General features: G+C 39.5%; 1 protein-coding gene and 1 long non-coding RNA gene across 8 annotated transcripts in view; one reads left to right on the top strand and one right to left on the bottom strand.

Annotated features, from left to right (window-relative positions):
* Nucleotides 1–20,131, top strand: part of LOC142158614 (uncharacterized) — a 183,368-nt gene that overhangs the window by 141,213 nt on the left and 22,024 nt on the right. The gene's annotated exons all lie outside the window — the stretch shown is intronic.
* LOC142158612 (uncharacterized) overlaps nucleotides 1–20,131 on the bottom strand; it is a 220,247-nt gene that overhangs the window by 198,613 nt on the left and 1,503 nt on the right. For all 7 annotated transcript variants that reach the window (XM_075212730.1, XM_075212735.1, XM_075212734.1 and 4 more), the window contains exons 3-4: nucleotides 5,931–6,001; nucleotides 2,217–2,285 (exon numbers count right to left, since the gene is read on the bottom strand). In XM_075212730.1, the coding sequence (XP_075068831.1) occupies nucleotides 2,217–2,285; nucleotides 5,931–5,987 (126 nt within the window). In that variant the 5' untranslated portion in view covers nucleotides 5,988–6,001. The remainder of the gene's footprint in view (nucleotides 1–2,216; nucleotides 2,286–5,930; nucleotides 6,002–20,131) is intronic.

Genomic DNA, 20,131 nt, shown 5'->3' with positions numbered 1-20,131 from the left:
ATTAATAAAATGTACACCAAATTTCAATGCATCTCAAATTTCATAGTTAGCAGTGTTTGAGATTAATAATAAAGAATCAATTGTCAAGTAAAAATATATAGAAAATGAAGGATACATGATAACAGATGTAGGAGGATTCAGTATTCGGCTGAATGGTAAAATATGCTTTCACGGCACCTCCATCAATACAATGTTACTTGCAAACTCAAAAAAAAAAAAAAACCTGAATCCTAAACATAAGATACAAAAGAGAAGCTAATTTTCATGACAAGATACACAGCAATATATTAAAATTAGCTTGGAATATTATGCAGTACTTTATTAAGTAAATGTCTGTGCTCAGTTTAAGTTTGTTGAAGATTTGAAATTGCAGTCTAATATCAATTATTACATAAACAGCAAAATCACACATGGCATCATTCAATTATTGATATATATTAGTTCAATTTCTTATGTTTACACCACATTTTGCCAAATAAACCTTTGATTTTGCCAGCAATGCAAAAAACATGATACTGTACTAACTATTCATTTTGTTAACTGTCATGTGGGTCAACAGCCCGAGAGGGAAAATCAAAATGACTAGTAAAATAAAACAAATAGTGGAGACCGTAAGAAAAACTGGAAACAAAATATGTGACAGGATGGACTGCCTATGCCATCCTGTCTGCTGCTGCTGGGAACCGGATGGGCTTACTTTGCCACCGTTCCCTTTCCTTATCCCAAATGCGCCATTTAACCGCAGAAGGAGGAGCTTACACCCCTGCCACCACTGTACTCAGACATCCAGAACCGCGTCCTTCTGGGTAGCTGTCGCTGCTAGTGTACCCCCTTGCTGGTACACCTGGGCTAGTAATCCTGACCTCTTCCTTCAAATCAGGGTTGCGGTGGATAGTACCCCTGGCTTATCACACTGGCCAGAGCTGCAGGTAGTGGGCAAAGCGTTGGAACTGGAAAGCTGGGGCTAAACCTCAGAAGAGCCGGAAACGGATTAGATTTGGGTCTAATCTGTAGGTCACAGGAAATACAGCAGGGAAGAAGTTGTCAAGCAGGATCTTGAAGCAAGTGATATTTATTCGCTCAAGTGTCCTGATAAGGACAGTTCACACTGGTTGAAGGTACCAGTGATCAGAAGGTCAGATGCAACAATAATGATACATTTCAGTACAAACCAGTGCTGTTTTGTACAGTTTTGGACACCGCCTAGCCAGGGGTAAGCCAGCCACCTGAACTCTTTGCTGGCCCCAAGAAGTCTGAGTTACTTTTAGTATCAGAATGCAAAATGTTTCCCAAAACATGGATTTAAATGCAATGCAAAGTTAACAAAATGTTAAAAAGTGTTAACAGTGTTAACAAAAGTTAACATTAATCTGCTATATCCCAAAACCTTGTGTGCATTTCCTATACAAAGTGCAACAGGACATAATAAAATCAGTACAGGTGCAATGATATTAATAAGCACCCTGCGCTGTTTTCTTTAAATAAATTTATACAATTGGTTATTTATACGTGATTCAGCCACAAAAATCGAACAGAATTTATAATTAGTAGCAAGACAGAGCATTGAATAAATTAACAAATGGTCTTTATATTTTCCTTGCGAAATTCTGCTGGTCATACAACAACTGGTAATACAGAAGTGGAAGTTGCTCAATCAATTTATAGGCTTATAGCAGATGCTTGAAAGGGTGGGGTTATCCTGAAAGGAACAAACACAGCAATCCCCAGCCAACTGCTATAGCCAGCAATGAAGCTGCCATTTCTACTTCTACATAATAATGCAAAAGTCTCAGTTGCACACATTTGCAAATGAATGTTAAGCCACCCGCCACTCCACGGCGCTTTTGCTAACAGGGTGGTCCTAACGCTAAACAGAGAGAGTACCATACATATATGCGTTTTTAAATTGAGAGCTAACTTACCATGAGGTACCCCAGAAGCCTCCAAATGCCAATACAGCACCAGCTACTGATGTTGGTATCAGTAGCTGATGAGAAGTGCTTGATTGCATAATATATCCATTGAATGAACATATTCTACTAAATATTATAATATATAATATATAATATATATATATATATATATATATATATATATATATATATATATACACACACACATACATATACACACACGTGTATTTTTTTTATTTATTACACATAAAAATACAGTTTACAATAGAAGTGATGCATGTATCAATTGTCAAAATGTCTTACCTTCTTATGTTTGAAACCCAAAAAGTGGCTTTGAAGATTGAGTGCTGATACACAGGAAATTTTGCAAAGCTACAAAAGACAACAAAAATGAATTAGCAGTACATACATTATATATACACACATTATATATATATATATATATATATATATATATATAGATAGATATATATATATATATATATATAGATATAGATATAGATATTATGAAACCAAAGTACTTAATACACTGATTATTTCAAAGTGTCTCAAACTGTCATTTCCAAAATTCACTGCAGGACAGAGATTTATTCCTAAAAATTATGTAATAAATGTGCTTTTATTCTTTAAATTGTATGTGCTAAGATTTATTAGTGGTGTTTAAAAAGAAAAAAAAAAAAAACACAAAACAATTATTTAATGACCATGTGCAGACAACAGAGGTATAAAAGTGTAAATGCTGAGACTACGGCAAAACATGAACAGGACTAGAAAGCAATGCTGAGGTTATTAGTATTATTAGTGTAACACAGGAAGCTGAGGAGCAACAATACAGCTGCTGAAAGAACTTATGCATTCCTATACTGTATAAGAATGAGACTAGATGCAAGTAAACAGAGTTTACCATTGAATAAGTCACTGATTACCATCTTGAACTTGGTTCTATTATCAAAACAACAAACGCTTTATTCAGACAAAGTATTATCTCATTATAAGTCTTACAACCAGCCACAGTAACAGTAAAGCTGGCTGGAGGATCTAGAACTCTCTCAACGTAAACTTACGCTGGCCTATAATGACAGCAACGTCTACGACAGGCCAAGAGTCAATATTTATTCTTGCACCTTCACTTGCCGGCACACTGCTTTCAAAATGAATGCAGTACACTGAATGTAAAAGTTCAAAGCACTTCCAAAATCAGAAGCAGGGGAATGGCGAGTAAGCAGGTGTAAGGTTGGGGATGTCCCGATTGGATACTATGAGATGCAGACTAACCTGGATCATGTAGGATCATATAGAAAAGCTGCTATTGGATATAAACACAGTCTCATAGTGTTAAAGTGCAGGCAAGATCCCTCACTATAGGGTCTTCACAAAGTGTTAAAAATAAATAATTTAAAACATATTTAAAACGTCAACACTAATTTCTAAGTTTTAAAATATTTTTTTTACCCTTCCCTAAGCCATGTCTTGCATTGTGTGTGTCACACCCCTTAAAATTACACCAGACCCCTAATCCCAGTCCTAATACAATTTCTCCTGAACTAAGAATTTATGCACAGAAGCATACTGTACCCATTTGTCCATTGGTATACCATGAGGGGGAAATATTGTAAACTAAAGAGACTTCTTTATCTATTCAAAAAGCCCCACTGTAATATCTACCCGGATCATACTAATTCAAATATTCAATACAATTTACAGGGAGATCCATCATTAATTGGTAACTACTCACTCACAAAATGCAACTGGAGCTTGTTTTACAATATAGATATATATAGTGCTATACAATCTTCCACTCAGTCCCAGGCTGAAGTCATCGGCACTCAGCACAACAGGATAAGATTGCATACATTCCTACCCAGAGGATGACGATCAGGGTTTACTACAGATAAGCCAATTAGATCTTGAATCTGGCATGTATAATTTTATTTGGGTGACTAGGAGACAGAATTTTGGCTTCCTCACCTTCTAATCTTTTTATTTTTTGTTCCTATCCTTCACCTTTCTCTTCACTGATGTATTATTGAAGGATTAGTTGATTGTTCTATTTTGTTTGGTTGATATCTACATCACGAGGTGTGTCAGGGGAGGTATCACAATACTACACTATTACTGGTTTTCTGCATTGTATTTTTATATGTATGGTGAGGTCTAGAGGGATATCCTGACAGACGCAAGGATTCACCACTAGACAAGTCTACATCTGGTACGCATATTTCCGCAATATATTGTCTATAATTCCTATATAATATTACACCATGAGGCGCCTTGCTTCTTTTACAGAGATGTGGGTGTGTAATAATAATAATAATAATAATAATAATAATAATAATAATAATAATAATAATATATATATATATATATATTGGCAATCACTGGTGAAAATTAAAATAGGTAATGCTCTTTGTAATTAATAATTTACTAATAAGTTTTTATCTTTTTTAATGTAATTATTGTCTGGTCTTCAATCTGTAATGGAGAATGTCTCACTAGATACACAGCATAAATTAATGATCACTATTTTGGACCTTTTGCACCTTTATGGAAACATATTTCAGATATTTTTCTTTAACACTTCTATAGGCTTTTTATACCCTATTTTGACAACCATATTTTACACGTGGAGGTGCAGCCACTACTGAGCAAACATGCTGTAGTTTGTTCATGGATATGTTACAAAGCCTCTACTGAAAACATTTACATCCATTAATCCAGTGAAAAGCTGAATGCTGATAATCCATCTGAACATTATTTTGCCCTATTTTCCAATCTGCTGTAAGAAGCCTTAGCTACTCACCACCATTCTGTGAGGACATCAGGTAATGTTTACAGACTCCACAGAATGTGCTGGTAAGGAGTCTCCAAACCAGTTCATTTTTGTCTCACTGTGAGCATGATAACCCAGATTTTATGATCACGAATATATGGTCATTATAGAGTTTCCCTCCACTGATTGATCAATGTTTTGCCAAGATGGAGATTTGTTTGAATCTACTACAGTGTACAACTGCTCTGAGACTGCAAAGTATCTGAACCATGATGCCCATTTATAGAAACTACTATTTAAGTTAAAAATGTTTATAGATAAATGACTTATGGAACTTTTAGTTGATTACTTTAACACAGACTGCGCTTTTCTTTATTGATCTTCTGAATGATCTATGTCTATTCTATATCTTGTTTCAGATTGTCTTTAAAGGCGTTTATAAATGGTTTCTATTTGTGAAGGAAGTATTTTTATATACTTATGGGATTTGATGTATACAATACAGCACATCACATTTTCTTTTAGACTGAATGTACAGTTCGCCTTTAAGTTGCATTAACTATCACACCTACAAAACTGATATCTACCTCACTCTATATCATACTTGCCTACTTTCAGTAGGCGACGTCCGGGAGAGGGGCGTGACTAGAGGGTGGGAGGGGGCGGGGCGCCTTGAATCGCATCATTTTGGCCCCACTCCATGTGTGAAATACCGTTTTGTCGCGGGGGCGGGGCCAAAATGATGCGGTTCACTGAGAATCGCGTTATTTTGCCAAGGGGATTGAGAGATGCGGGGGAAATGCCAGCTCTCCCGGGAGTCCGGGAGACCGACCCGGATTTCGGGAGTCTCCCGGACTATCTGGGAGAGTTGGCAAGTATGCTCTATATTATTTAAAATGTATATATCTTTATTATCATAATTAGTGTTCTAGGATTATATAAATGCATGTAGTGGTTATAATTATTCAAAAGAAAATGCAATTAGCATTTCTCAATTATTTCATTTTGCAGTTATTTGTGACATTATTTGTCACATTTAGTATCTATTTATATTGTTCACTTCGTAGCGCCAGGGGATTTTTTTTTTGTGAGTTTAGGCGACATATCAACCCTTAGACAGCTTCTTTCTTTTCTTGCAATCCTACTTAGCAATAATTTACCTGATAAATTTCCTTGTGTTTTAAAAAAGAAACAAACAGTATGTATAAATATTTAGATTTCTGAATAAAATAATTATTAATACTTACATGGCAAAAAAATAGTTGATTTTCAAGCTCAACTTGACCTGATGAGAAATTGTCCATCCTTATTTTCACAACTAAAGAGAGAAAATAGAAACACGGTAGTCATGTCATTGAAAGTTATTGCTTACATTGTAAACTTTTTAAAGGCACATAAAACAAGTGATTACATCTTCAGTCCCAATTAGCTGTTCGAGTTTTAACAAAAAAAAAAATACAGATGTACAATGATACAATGTAGATATATTCCAATATATATTTATGCCATCTATTGGATCTTTTATTCTGGAACACAACAACAAAAAAAAAGGAGGATTTTTATACTTACGATAAATCCGCTTCTGTGATTCCATCTGGGGGACACTGCTACCATGTGTTGTGAGAGTGGAGGTGGAGATGGCACTTAACAGGTTAACTTTGTTAATGTATCAAAGCTGACAAACACCTCCACTCTGCAACCCCCTGTAGCCTCTTTAGTCCAAGTATAAAGCCCCAAGTAAGGGGAACCAACCAGAGACCACACGGCCGAAAAGTTAAGGGAGGGAACGCAGTGTCCCCCAAATGGAATCAGAGAAATGGATTTATCATAACTATAAAAGGTTCTCTTTTTATCTGGGGGACACTGCTACCATGGGGATGTTCTAAAGCAGCCCCCTTAAAGGAGGGACCGCTTTGACAGCCCGGCACGTAGAGCACTACTGTTCAAAAGCAGCGTCTGCTGACACAAATACATTGAATTGATGAAAGTGGTAAAAGCATAGACCGAGGACCAAGTGGCTGCTCTGCACATTTGGTCAGCTGAGGCCCCATTTCGTGCAGCCCAGGACGCGCCAACTGAACGGGTAGAGTGTGCTACAATACGATCTGGCACAGGTCTGTTAGCACTGACATAAGCCTGCTTAATAGTAGTAGTAAGCCACCTAGAAATCAACTGCTTAGAGGCCGGCCATCCTCGTTTAGAGGAGTCAAACGAAACAAAGAATACATGCAGCGAATCTTTGATGTCCCCCTGACATAAATTCTTAGTGCCCTGACCACATCCAGAAACTCCATGGAACCTTTCCCTAAAGACTGTGGGCCACCCTTAAATTCAGGAACCACTATTTCTTGGTTCACATGAAAGCTGGACACCACCTTTGGTAGGAAAGCAGGAACTGTTTTAAGAACCGCCCCATCATCGTGAAAGATAAGATATGGTTCACAACATGAGAGAGCACCCAATTCGGAAATTCTACGAGCCGATGCAAAGGCTAGTAGAAATACCACTTTCATAGTCAAGAACCTTATTTCTGCAGTACACAATAGTTCAAAAGAAGGCCCCTGAAGCAAATTAAGCACCAGGTTACGATCTCAGGGGGTCATTGGAGGAATATATGAAGGCTGGATATGTAGAACTCTTTGAAAGAAGGTCCTGACATCCGGAATGTCTGCCAAGCACAGGTGAAAATATACCAAAAGGGCCGATATCTGTACTTTCAGTGAACCTAGACGAAGGCCCGCATCCAAGTCATCCTAAAGAAAATCCAAAAAACGCAGAAGACGAAAGGCAGCCATGTAGCATGGTTAGCTCTCACACTATCTGATGTAAGTTCACCAGATATAGTGGTAAATACGAGCCAAAACTGGTTTTCTAGTCCAAAGAAAGGTGTTCAACACTTGTGGAGAAAACCCTCTGGACCTCCACAGGCTGGCCTCAACAGCCATGCCGTTAAATTGAGCTGAGGCAATTCCCGATGTGTGAATGGTCCTTACTGAAGAAGGTAATTTCAGACCCGGAACTGCCACGAGCCCCATAATTTCTTCATACCAAACAGGCCTTGGCCAAGCGGGAGCTACTAGTATGACTGGAAGTCCCCCTTGCTTTACTCGGAGAACTCTGGGAGTCATAAGAATGAGATGAAACAGATATCCCAACCTGAAGTCCCATGGCACCGCCATTACTTCAATGACCACAGCCAAGGGGTCTCTTGCTCGAGAGCAAAACTGAGGTACCTTCCTGTTGTGACGCGATGCCATCAAGTCCGGGATCTCCCATCATAGGACCAGAGACTGTCTGCTTCCCAGTTTTGGATTCCTGGGATAAAAATTGCCGATATAGCGGGAACGTGGTTCTCTGCCCAGGTCAAGATCTGAGCAGTCACCATCATTGCTCCCATGCTCCTGGTGCCCCCGTCTGTTGACATAAGACACTGCCGTTGCAATGTCGGACTGCAGATGGACTGGGTGTTTGAAGTATCGACTGGGCACTCTCTAAGGCCATTAGCATGGCCGTTAGCTCCAGAATGTTGATGGGGAGGGAAGCATCCCGAACGGTCCAGAGTAACTGAAGTACCACAGCACCCCATCCTGTCAGGCTGCCGTCTCTAGTTACTAAGACCCAGGACCATGGAGCAAAAGACCTTCCCACTGTCAGATTGTCCTGGACCGTCCACCATCTGTGGGAAGCCTTCGCCTCTGGTGACAATTGTATCAGTTGTCCATCTAATCTTAGATGGGATCCTGACCACTTCCCCAAGAGGTCCCATTGGAAGCAGCTCAAGTGCAGCCATCCATAAGGAATGATCTTGAAAGTCGATGCCATCTTTCCTAATAGACGCATGCACAAGTGGACCAAGCCGTCAGCTTCCTCAGGGATTGAGATTTGTCCTCCGGAAAGAAACCCTTGTTTGTTTGTGTCCATGATTAGTCCCAGAGAGGTCATTTTCTGGCATGGAACCAATGGTGACCTTTCTCGATTTATTAACCATTTATGCGTCTCCAGGGTCCCGATAGTGAGAACCAGAAGCTGGAGAGCTGAGAAGGCCTTTTTGGAGCAGATGGTCCAAATAGGGCACTATTTGTACTCCGCTGGAATGAAGACAGGCTGCCATTACTGCCGTTATTTTTGTAAACGCTCTTGGTGCAGTCTTAAGGCCAAATGTGAGAGCTCTGAATTGGTAGTGAGAGGCTCCCACTGTAAATCTGAGAAGGGCCTGATGAGACTTCCAGATAGGTATGTGAAGGTAGGCATCTTTGATGTCTATAGACGCCGTGAATTGATCTGGTTCCAGTCCATTGACCTGAGGGATTCCATTCAAACCCTGAGCACCCGTGGGTGCCAGTTTAACTGCTTTAGATTAAGAACAGGTCGGAACGAGCCGTCTGGCTTTGGGACCAAAAAGAATAGCGTAGAATCCCTGGCTTTTAAGTGTTCCGGAACCTGGCGGATGACTCCAGCGGAAAAGGAGAGAGGCAACACATGTAAGCATCACCTCTTTCTTTCGAGAGTCGTGGGGTAAGCTGCTTGCAAAGAACCAACGAGGTGCCGGACCCGATATCATGTATCCTCTCGTCATGATCCCCAGAATCAAACGATCTTCTGAGGATGCGGCCCACTGGTCTCTGAACAGTAGCAGACGTCCACCCACTCCCGCAGCCGCGAGAAGGGGAGGGAGACCGTCAATCTGACTGAAAGCTTGGGAGATGGACGTTTCATGGAAGATCAAGACCTACCTCTATACGATTGTCCTCTACAGGCCGAAGTTCTCGGTCTATGTGTTTGGCCCAGGCAAGTGGAGCCTCCACAAAAGGACTATCTAAATGAACTTTGTGACATAGGTTTTGGGGCATTTATTGGGCGGAAGCTGCTTTTGCCTCCTGTGGCCTGGCAAATCATGTTTTCCAGTTTAGGGCCAAATAACATCCCCCCTGAATAAGGGAGTGATTCTAATGACTTTTTGATTCCGTGTCTGCATCCCAGGACATGAGCCATAAGGTTTTCCTGGCCGCTAATGCAGTTGCAGACATAGATGGAAGAAATGGAGGCTGCATTCTGGGCGTCCTCGTTTAAGTACCCGGAAGCCTCCTTGAGATGCAGGGCAAAAAGGAACAATTTCGAATTTTGCAGAAACGCTGCTAATTGGTCAGCCCATGTTTCCATAGCCCTGGCAACCCATGCCAATGAAAACAAAGGTCTGAATGATGTACCTGCCACGGTGTACATTGACTTTAAAAATCCCTCTATTTTGTAGTCCGTATTATCCTGCAGGGTGGCTGTCCCTGGGGTGAGAAGTGTGATGTGTTGTGCTAAGTGGACCACCGGTGAATCAACCCTTGAAATCTATTCCCAACGGTTGAGGTCCTCCTCCTGTAATGGATATAAATGCAGGTACATTTGCGGAACAGTACATTTCTTATCTGGTTGTTTCCAGGAAGCTTCCGCTATTTCCTTCAATTCTACTAATGGAGGAAAGAAAATTGCATGTTTCCTAGCTTTTTTGAAGAGACTCTGATCTGATGTTATAGTCTCTTCTAGATCCAGAAAACCCAATGTCTGATGAACTGCTACCACAAGGTCGTCAATACCTTGATATCTGGAAGACTCTTCTGGGTCTATGACCTGTGTAGAATCAGAATCTTCTATCAGTTCACTCTCCTCTTCTGACGATTCCTCTAAATCAGAGAGGGTCCAAAGGGGGTTAGCGGATCGGAGTCACTTATTTTTGGGTAAGGGTCTTGGTACATCCAAGAACCAGTTTAAGCTATCAAGTCCCCTAACTAGGGAAGCCGACCAAGCCGTTCTCCTGTAGGAGGGTCTAGTGAGGTGAGGACAGATGGAGCCCCACTCTGTTCTCAGTACCATCTGACTGCAGAGTTTTCCTGCTCCTCCTCGAGTTTTCTGCTGTTCATAAGGCGATCTGCTACATCTATATTATGCAGCAGTCGCTAATAGCAGATTCCTGGTGGCCGTTTTCCTGGTGAAACAAGTGCCCCCCTTCCTTTGCTGAGGAGGGGACTTGGTATATTCCAATATGATGGCCCCGTCCTTCTAATTACCGGCATCTTTGCCGTTTTTGGCAGCGCCGGTATATCGGTCTTGAATCAGCATGGCAGCGGCTTGTCAGCACTGAGTAGTTTTTAAAAGAATACAAGAAAAAAAATTAAAATAAAAAATTTCCAATGTTAGTGAGAGCCAACCGGCTCTCACTGTCTGAGTAAGTGTGCTCTGTATAATTAACAGAACACACTGCTGCAAAAAGTTAAAATTTAGTAGAAAAAGAAATTCCAATTCCTTCCAGTAAGCCCAACCCCCTTGGGCACTTAACTAAAACTGAAGAGGCTACAGGGGGTTGCAGAGGGGAGGGGTTTGTCAGCTTTGATACAAAGTTAACCTGTTAAGTGCCATCTCCACCTCCACTCTCACAACACATGGTAGCAGTGTTCCCCATATAGGATGCAAGAGAAAAACTATTGCTGCTCAGTAATAATATGATGTATCCAGATAAGATTATTGAAAAGGCTTTTACAGTTTGTGTGCTGAGCACTTCTAAACAGTTTTTTGAAGAGGGAAATTCAAGAAGTATAGTGGAGAAAGACTGGGTAAGTAATAAAAATGTAGTTATAGAAAATAAACCTTGTATGGAACAAACCTACATGCCATAAAATACATACACCACGAGACTACAGCACAAAACTTAATATAAAAAAAAAATATGTTAATAATTAGAAATTTGGTTAATTATATTTTTATTTTGTGGAAATCCCTGTAAAGAAAATAAAAAAAGCATTACGTTTAAAACTCTGCAAATCACAGTCTCATTTTTATATACAGTATGTCATTATGCTTTATATATTTTCTACTATAGAGACAATATACTATACTATATTATATTACAAAATTACTATACTAGACTATAGGCCCGCGCTGCCCCCCTCCACTGGAACAAGCTCCCTCCCTTCATTAGAACTTCCCCTAATCTGTCCAGTTTCAAACGGGCGCTAAAAACCCACCTTTTTCTTAAAGCCTTTCTGTCTCCCACTTAACTTCCTACCTTATCTTCTGCCTCTGTCCCCCTATTCTCCCTCTCTCCCCTTTACTGTACTGTGCTGTCTCCCATTGTATTGTAATTTGTCTGTCCCTGTACGGCGCTGCGGACGCCTTGTGGCGCCTTATAAATAAAAATTAATAATAATATTAGTGCTTTAGCACTATTCATTTCATTTGTCTTACATTGTGGAAAATAAAGTAGAACATTGAATGCACTTACATAATCTCCATTTATTAATATAGCAAAGACTAGTGTTTCCCAAATCCAGTCCACAGGGAGCAACGGTTTACCAAATCCCCTTTATGAAGCACAGGTGTATTCATTACCCACACACATTGCAACAGATCCACAGGTGGTAGTGTTTACTTTACTTGTCACCTGGAAAACCTACATTGCTGGGGGTCCCTGAAGACTAGGTTTGGGAAACATTATGCTCAAAATTATTTTCGCAGAAAATTTGCATTCTGTTGAATTTCATTTACTTTATACCAATGAAGCAGCATAATTGGAACACTTTAAAATCATCAGAACGACACACAATGGGCCTGATTAATTAAGGAAAGTTAAGTAAAAAAAATGAGTAGGTTTTCTTACTGAAGTTTTATGGATAAAACCATGTTGCAATGCAAGGGGCACAAATTAGTTTATTATTTTGCATGCACGTTAAATACTGTCTATTTGTTCATGTAGCACACAAATACTTAATAGCTTATTTGTACACTGAAATTTAAAGTTGATCTAGGACATGCCCTGCCCCAAATCTGACATCACATTTTTAATTTACCTCCCCTCCAATGCAGCATGGTTTTGCCTTACTTACTTATGCTTAACTTTTCTAAATGAATCAGGCCCAATATCTTTTTTCTTGCCACACACCACACACAGGCTGATGAATCACAGGGCTAATTTTCAATATAGCCACACATGTGTAGCCAAATTTGACAAATTAAGGTGTTCAGTCATAGTCAACTAGGACCACAAGAAGCCTGTTAATATGATAGGTAGAGGAAAGCATACATAAGGCAGCAGAGGTTATCTGCCGACCAATATAATATAATGGGTATCTCAAAATTGTACTAACTTATTTTGAAACATTCATGCAAAGTCAATTTTGACAATAATCATATTGCAACATATAGTCCTATAATGACTTTCAGGGCTTCTCCTCCCACTGTGCACTTAATGTCAGAATGGTCTCGATAAAAAGATACTAGATAAAATATCCCATATCTAAAATATGCTTCTATGATGGCGACACTATGGACAGCGAGTATAAAAAAAAATATGCAAGGCACACTCCACACATTTTGTGGATGGGCGAAATCCACCTGATCAGGGAAATATAGGGCTTAATCTGGTTGCTAATAGTTTTGAAAAATTGTTTACATTGGTATTTAGAATGAAGAGACTGGGAGGTACTTGATGCTGGTAGACAAATTTTGCCTGGTTTTAGATGATTTGTGGGCTTTGTGACTTTAATTCGTCATTAGTGTTCGAACTGTCAGAGAAAGTATTGTTAATCTTGGACATTTTGCTGGAGAAGAGATATTCATTGGCTGTAAGTATGGAGTGGTGGTTCACTGGGTGGTCTTTAAATGTGTTATAGCGTTTCGTGGGAAGCATTCATTTATTTTGGCTGTGTCATATTGCGTTTTGCCTTTTGTGCTTTTGATTGACTACATAATGCTCTCTGGGCTTTTAATCTATTTGGCAGCATTTTATCTTTTTTTAATGCTCTTTTCCACAGATTCTCTGGCTTAAACAGTGAAAAGATTTTTTTTCTTTTTTTTCAGAGAGAACTTTATTGAGCTCACCTCTAGCTGGAATAAGTTTTTGGTAATGAGGGGTTTTGTTTGTGGGAGTGATCAGTGCCTTGCTGAAATTATGGAATTTTTAGGACAGCTTAATTTAATCTCCAAGAGATTCTTCCTTTCAGGACCTGGAGAAAACCAAAAAAAGTGTATGTGACTAGTCAGTGGTCAAATCATGAGTGTACCATTACACTCCAATTATTTATTTTTTTCTCGAGTGAAATTTATGTGGACAAGAGTAGAAGGTAAAGTCACAAGAGGATGGGTTACCATAGGTAAAATAGGCCCAGTTCTTCATAAGTTTGAGGGTTTTTGAGTTGGTTTGAGGAGGAAAATTCATAATTTTGTTAGACCCATGTATAGATGTGTCTAACTGCTGCTCATGTTTCTAAAGAGATTGTACACATTTACTCAAACTTAGCTAGATAAGCACATCTTCATTCATATACCCTCCATTAAGGATCCCCACGGTTACCAGATTACCACTGCCAATGCTGACAAAAAGGAGAGGATAGTGCCGTCACTAGGAAATAAAATCACTTGAAACTGCATTTCTGTAACAGTAAGGGTTGAGATGGTGGCTCACTAAAAGGGTACATGGGTGTTGGAAGCTAGTTAGCTAGAAATATATGAAGGGCTTTAAGCACTTAATAAGACAGAAGTATACAGTTCATTATTAGTATTGCGCCTCTTTAATAAAAAATAAAATGCGTATTTATTCACTGTACAGACAATGTTAATCTATTATGATAACTTCCAGGCCAGTGGAGCTCACAATCTAATTTCCATATGCACAAACAATAACAATTTAATCAAAAAACAATAAACCTTACAAATTCCACACAGATAACACATTGGTCAGATTCAATAGCAATACAATGCAATCATTCGCTACTGTGTTGACAGGATTAAGTGAAGGGGGAACACACTCTTCTGCCTACCACATTAAAAAGAATAAGCTCTTGAAGTGTAACAATTACTGCACATTTCCCTTTAAAATTCAACATGTCATCAAGGGAGAGCAAAAAAGAATAGTTTGGGTCATTCCATATCAAATCACCCAATGAAATTTCATTAGGACACCCACGGACTCAGATTTTCATGAAACTTGGTACACCTGATACTACCACATATCTACTAACCCATGTAATTTTTTTCATCTCTAGGCATCATAGTTTCTGAATTATAGGGGGTCAAAGTTATGTAACATTGCTCAGAAATTCCACTCCCGATTCTCCATTTTAGTGTTCTATGTCTGATAAAAAAAACAAAAAATAATCACATCTCATTGCCTAATCCACATATCACTTTGAAATTTTTATCCTCTGTCAATCACAATATGGGGATTCCAGAAAAAAGGTTTTATTAATCTTGCCCGACTCAGAGTCATTAAAAAACCATTTAGTTCAAAAACTAAGATTTTTTTTTTTTATAGAAAATATTTGTGTTCAATTTGCATTATCAACCAGAAGAGCTAACATGACCGTTTTTTAAAAAAAAAAAAAAATCATAAAGCATACTTTACAAATGCGATGAAAGAAAAATAATGGGATTTTGATTGGCTCTGAGTTTTTAACATTTAATTAAAAATTTCTCTTTAAAAACAAAAAGTAATTCAGTTATAATTTTGCACATCGGTTGTTTCCCATTTGGAATTTTAAACACAAACATTAAATTCCTCATAAAAAATACACCTATAAGGCCCACTTCCCCACTTGATTTCTTTTCTGAAACAATAGTAGCTGACAGCATTCAAATTAGAATATCCTAGCAGTAAAATAGGCTTCTCGAAATTCTGTATGCTGCGTCCAAAATGGTGCGTGTTGGCAGGGTCCTTTGGAACATATTCTGTATGTGTTTGTACAATTCATTAGAATGTAAGTCTTCTGCTTAATGCCTGTCATATAGAGGAGACCTACCAGGACCTAATTACCTATTTATTCTGTACAAAAGAGACCAGAGACTGCATGCTACGACACTGCTCTCAGTGTCCATCAAGGGAAAAATTAAAAAGCATTCTACTTGAGAAATTTGAAGACTGTGACCCATGAAGATTACGTTTCTTACAGACAGTGGGTATCTACTATCAGAACAGAGATGGTGAGAATCACTGCAACATTTGATTAATATTTAGAAACTTTGATAAAATAGAAAAACTTGTCCCTCATTCTTTTATTGCTAAGGCACAATCAAAGTTCTAAAAGAAATGAAGGCCAACCTTGAACTTGACACAGCTATTGTTCTCTTGGACTTTAGTGAAAACTATTCTTACGTGATTCAGGATGAAGTTCAAGGGTATCTGTTAGGAACCGCTCTAGCCAGTACAGCAAAACCCGGAGTCTGCTCCAAAAGTCTGGTGTTCACTGTTGCCCCTAGTGGTGGGGACAGACTTGGCTGCAGACAAACAGAGGGTCGTGAGATGTGTACCGGCTGGGGAGAACCCAGGAAGGCAGAGTGAAGTCCAGGCAAGGGTCGTGGGCCAGCAACAGCAGCGTCCAGGCCAGAGGTCAAAAGGTCACAGGCAGCACAGAAGTATCCCAGTCCAGGCAAAGTGTTCAGGGTAACAAGAAAATCAGCAGCATCCAACACAAGCAAGGGGTCGAGGTCACAGGCGATCAGAGTCAGTATCCAAGGCAAAGGTCGTCAACAGAAGAGAGGGTAAATCATGCAGCAACACAGTAGCACAGCAGGAAGTATGCAAGTAGCAGGGACTATAACCGGCAGGGGAGGATTACCCCTCCCTGCCTTATAAATGCAAACTGGCCAATAAGGGAGACTGGGAGGGCAGGTCCTGTACTTAGCCAAAGTTTGATTAGTGCGCGCGGCTGCCCCTGAATGCAGGGACGCGGCGCTGCAGCTTACCAGCGTTCCGACCGTTGCCCTGGCAACGGCCGGGGTAGGCCGGAAGTGACGTCTCTGCCGTCGTCATGACGACCGGGACGCTGGGAGACAGAGGGGAGCGGGTCACGGCGGTGCCCAGAGCCTCCGCGGCTCGTGACAGTATCAATGGACGAACAATGATTGTACATTGCAAACAGCTGTAATCTACGCTCATGTTCGCCAGTCTGATGACTGGTTCATCACAAGTTTGTGTGTCTTGTCTGATGATTTGGTACATAATTTACCATTTGTGTACGAAACACAGACATTAGTTATTCATTACATCAAGAAAAACATTCCTGCTGTCAAAAATGTGTGTTACTTAAGTGATAGGTGTGCTGGGCAGTATAAGAATTGCAAAAAGTTTCTCAACTTATGCTGCCATGATCACGATTTCGCTTTGAAAGCATTATGGGCACTTTTTAGCAAACAGTCACTGTAAATCTCCTTGTGGCATTGATGGAACAATTAAGCATCTGGTTGCCAGAAAGCCTACAGAGAATAACAGATGATGTGATCGGCTCAGCAAGAGTTGCAAATATAATGTTAAGGCTAATATCAAAAGAAACACTTTCTGAAACATGCAAGCAGCTACAAGACCGCTTTTTCAAGACAAAAACATCACTTCACCCTTGTATCCAACAATTCAATAGGGACAAAGCAACCCAGTTCAAATAAAAACTTTAGTTCCTTTTCCCATTTCTCAGATAAGAAGAATCCATCACTAGTCAATATATCACAAATCAGTACAAATTCATACATAGCATATGTTTATGATAGTTATTGTTTGTTTTTTTAATTGGTACTGTGGCTGGGTCATTTATAAATAACCAATTGTATAAATTTATTTAAAGAAAACAGCACAGGGCACTTATTTATATAATTGCAACTGTACTGATTTTATTACATCGTGTGGCACTTTGTATAAGAAATGCATTAATTTCTGAGGTGTTGATTTGTAACTTCTGAGACAGGATGACATGATTGGATTTGTATAACGTTTCCAAAGAAAGTCCCTCATGTTAGACATTCTCATCTCAGTGGCCAACACGTCTGTTCGCGCTGTATACACAGCAAGGGGGGACGCTGCCTCTCTGTATGGCTTGTATCTTGCATCTCAGATTCTGCACACAGAAGGTTTTGGGATATAGCAGATTAGTGTACATTTTGTTAACTTTGTATTGCATTTAAATCCATGTTTGGGGAAACATATTGCATCCAAATACTAAAAATATCTCACACTTCTTGTGGCCAGCAAAGAGTTTAGGGAGCTGGCTTCCCCCGGCTAGGCTGTGTCCAAAACTGTATAAAACAGCACTGGTTTGTACTGAAATCAATCATTATTGTTCCATCTGACTATCTGATTGCTGGTACTTTCAACCTGTGTGAACTGTACTTATCAGGACACTGGAGCTAATAAACATAACTTCAAGATCCTGCTTTGATAACTCTTCCCTGCTGTAAATTCCTGTGACCTACAGATTAGATTAGGGTCTAATCTGTTTCCGGCAGTTCTGAGGTTTGGACCCTGCTTTCCAGAACCACCGCTCTCTCCGCTACCCAGCAGCTCTGGCCAGTGTGATAGGCCAGGGGGATCCATCCACAGCAAAGCTGATTTATAGGAAGAGGTCAGGGGTACCAGCTCAGGTGCACCAGCAAGGGGGTACACTAGCAGCGACAGTTACCCAAAAGAAACGCGGTTCAGGATGCTGTTAAGGAGTCCAGTGGTGGTAGCATTGTAAGCCCCTACTACTACGGCGAGGGCACAATTGGGCTAAAGAAAGGGATCAGTGGCAAAGTAAGCCCAGCCGGTTCCCAGCAACAACAGATAGGGTGGCATAGGCAGTCCATCATGTCACATGTACTATAAAAAGATGAGGAGGAATGTGATGTTATAGTGAAGTTTCTGCACCCCTATGGCCCTGCTTGATCATTTCACTGGCCTCTACAGAATAAAGAAGACATTTTTTACGTTCCTGTATGCAATATCATTTTCTCTGTCAGCCCTATCACAAAGGATGTATTACTTCTCTGAAAGGGAATTTAATTATGTACAATGGCAGTACAGTCTAAAATTCAGTTAGACATCAGTCAACTCCAATAAACAATTATGAATTAAGCTAATATATTTCAAACTTGAACTAGTATGAAATATACCTTTTATATTAGCCTAAATAATTAATGCTGGTAATACTGCTAATAGTACAAGCTGCAATTTATCGGTTTCATTACCCATTAAGAATCATTTTTGTAATGGAAATTCAACGCTAAGGATCATTCATGAATACATTTAGCAAAATTATATTATTTGTTGGCTTGTGAAATAAAAATTATTTCTTGAAAGCTTCTTAGTTTAGTATGAACTATGCCAGATTATGTATAATAAGATATCTGCTTATCAGGCTGTTCAGTTTCAGACATTTCTGGCACACAGAAATTTCTTTAAAAAAAAAAAAAAGTAATTTTACAACATTAGAATTAAACAAAATAACTACGGGGAAAAATAGGAAAAATAAAAACATTCTAGCATAAACGGTATAGTCTGATACAGAACTCCTTCACTCTAAAAAAGATACAGGACTTATTTACCACAGCGCAGGCTCAGCAAGAATGAACCTGTTACTGCAGGTTGCAATATGCCCCAACCTGCCTTGAGTGACATCACCTTTTGAGAATGCTGACAGCTACTATTGTTTCAGAAATTACAGAAAAGCAATCAAGAGTCAAATGGGCATTATAGGAGCAATTTTTATGAGGAATTTAATGGGGGTGTTTAAAATTCCAAAAGGGAAACACCTGGTGTGCAAAATTATAACTACTTTTCCTTTTTAAAGAGAAAATTTAAATTAAACATTTAAAACTCATACAGGCAATCAAAATCCCATTATTTTTCTTTCATAGCCTCTTAAAGTATGCTTTAAGGATCATGTTTTTGTTTTGATTTAAAAAAAACAAAAAAAAAACGGACATGTTAACTTTTCTGCCTCAGGTTTTTGAACTAAATGTTTTTTTAATGACTCTCGAAGTCAGGTAAAATTGATAAAACTTTTTTTTCTGGAATCCCTATATTGTGATTGACAAAGGAGAAAAATTTCAACTTGATATGTGGATTAGGCACTGAGGGCCTCATTTAGAGTCGGACGCAATGTGTGTCTAAGACGCACATGAAAGAGCAGGAGTGGGAGAGTGTCGCAGCTTGGTAGGGTATTACGAGTGGCATGCAACCCCAGTTGCGTCCCACTCGCAATATCCTACCAAGCTACTACCAGTTCCCACAGCTAGCTAACTACTTGTGCCACCTAATTCCTGCCGTAATTTTTCTGTCTTTTTTGACGTGTGTTCCGCCTGTGTCTTGATCAGACTAGGGTAGTTTTTGCAGGTAGACGTCCATAGTATCTAAATTATTCATGATCACGCCTACATAATTCCGTGTCTTGCCCTTTCCCTGGTACTGAGACGCAAGCTGTCGCAAGTGTACACCGTCTGAAAAGCAGACGGAACTACATGGAACTGTTGCCTTCTGCACATGCTCATCAGTGAAAATGTGCACGATGCGCCTGAAACTGACTTTGCGCGCTACTCTAAATAAGGCCCTGAGATGTTTTGTTTTTTTAGGTTTTTTTATCAGACATATCACACTAAAAATGGTGAATCAGGAGTGGCATTTCTAAGCAATTTTACATAACGTTGAACCCCTATATCTAAGAAA

This window comes from Mixophyes fleayi, chromosome 5 (assembly GCF_038048845.1).
Source record: "Mixophyes fleayi isolate aMixFle1 chromosome 5, aMixFle1.hap1, whole genome shotgun sequence".
Lineage (NCBI taxonomy): Eukaryota > Metazoa > Chordata > Amphibia > Anura > Limnodynastidae > Mixophyes > Mixophyes fleayi.
Note: the sequence above shows the minus strand (reverse complement) of the source record. Positions and strands in the feature narration are given on the sequence as shown.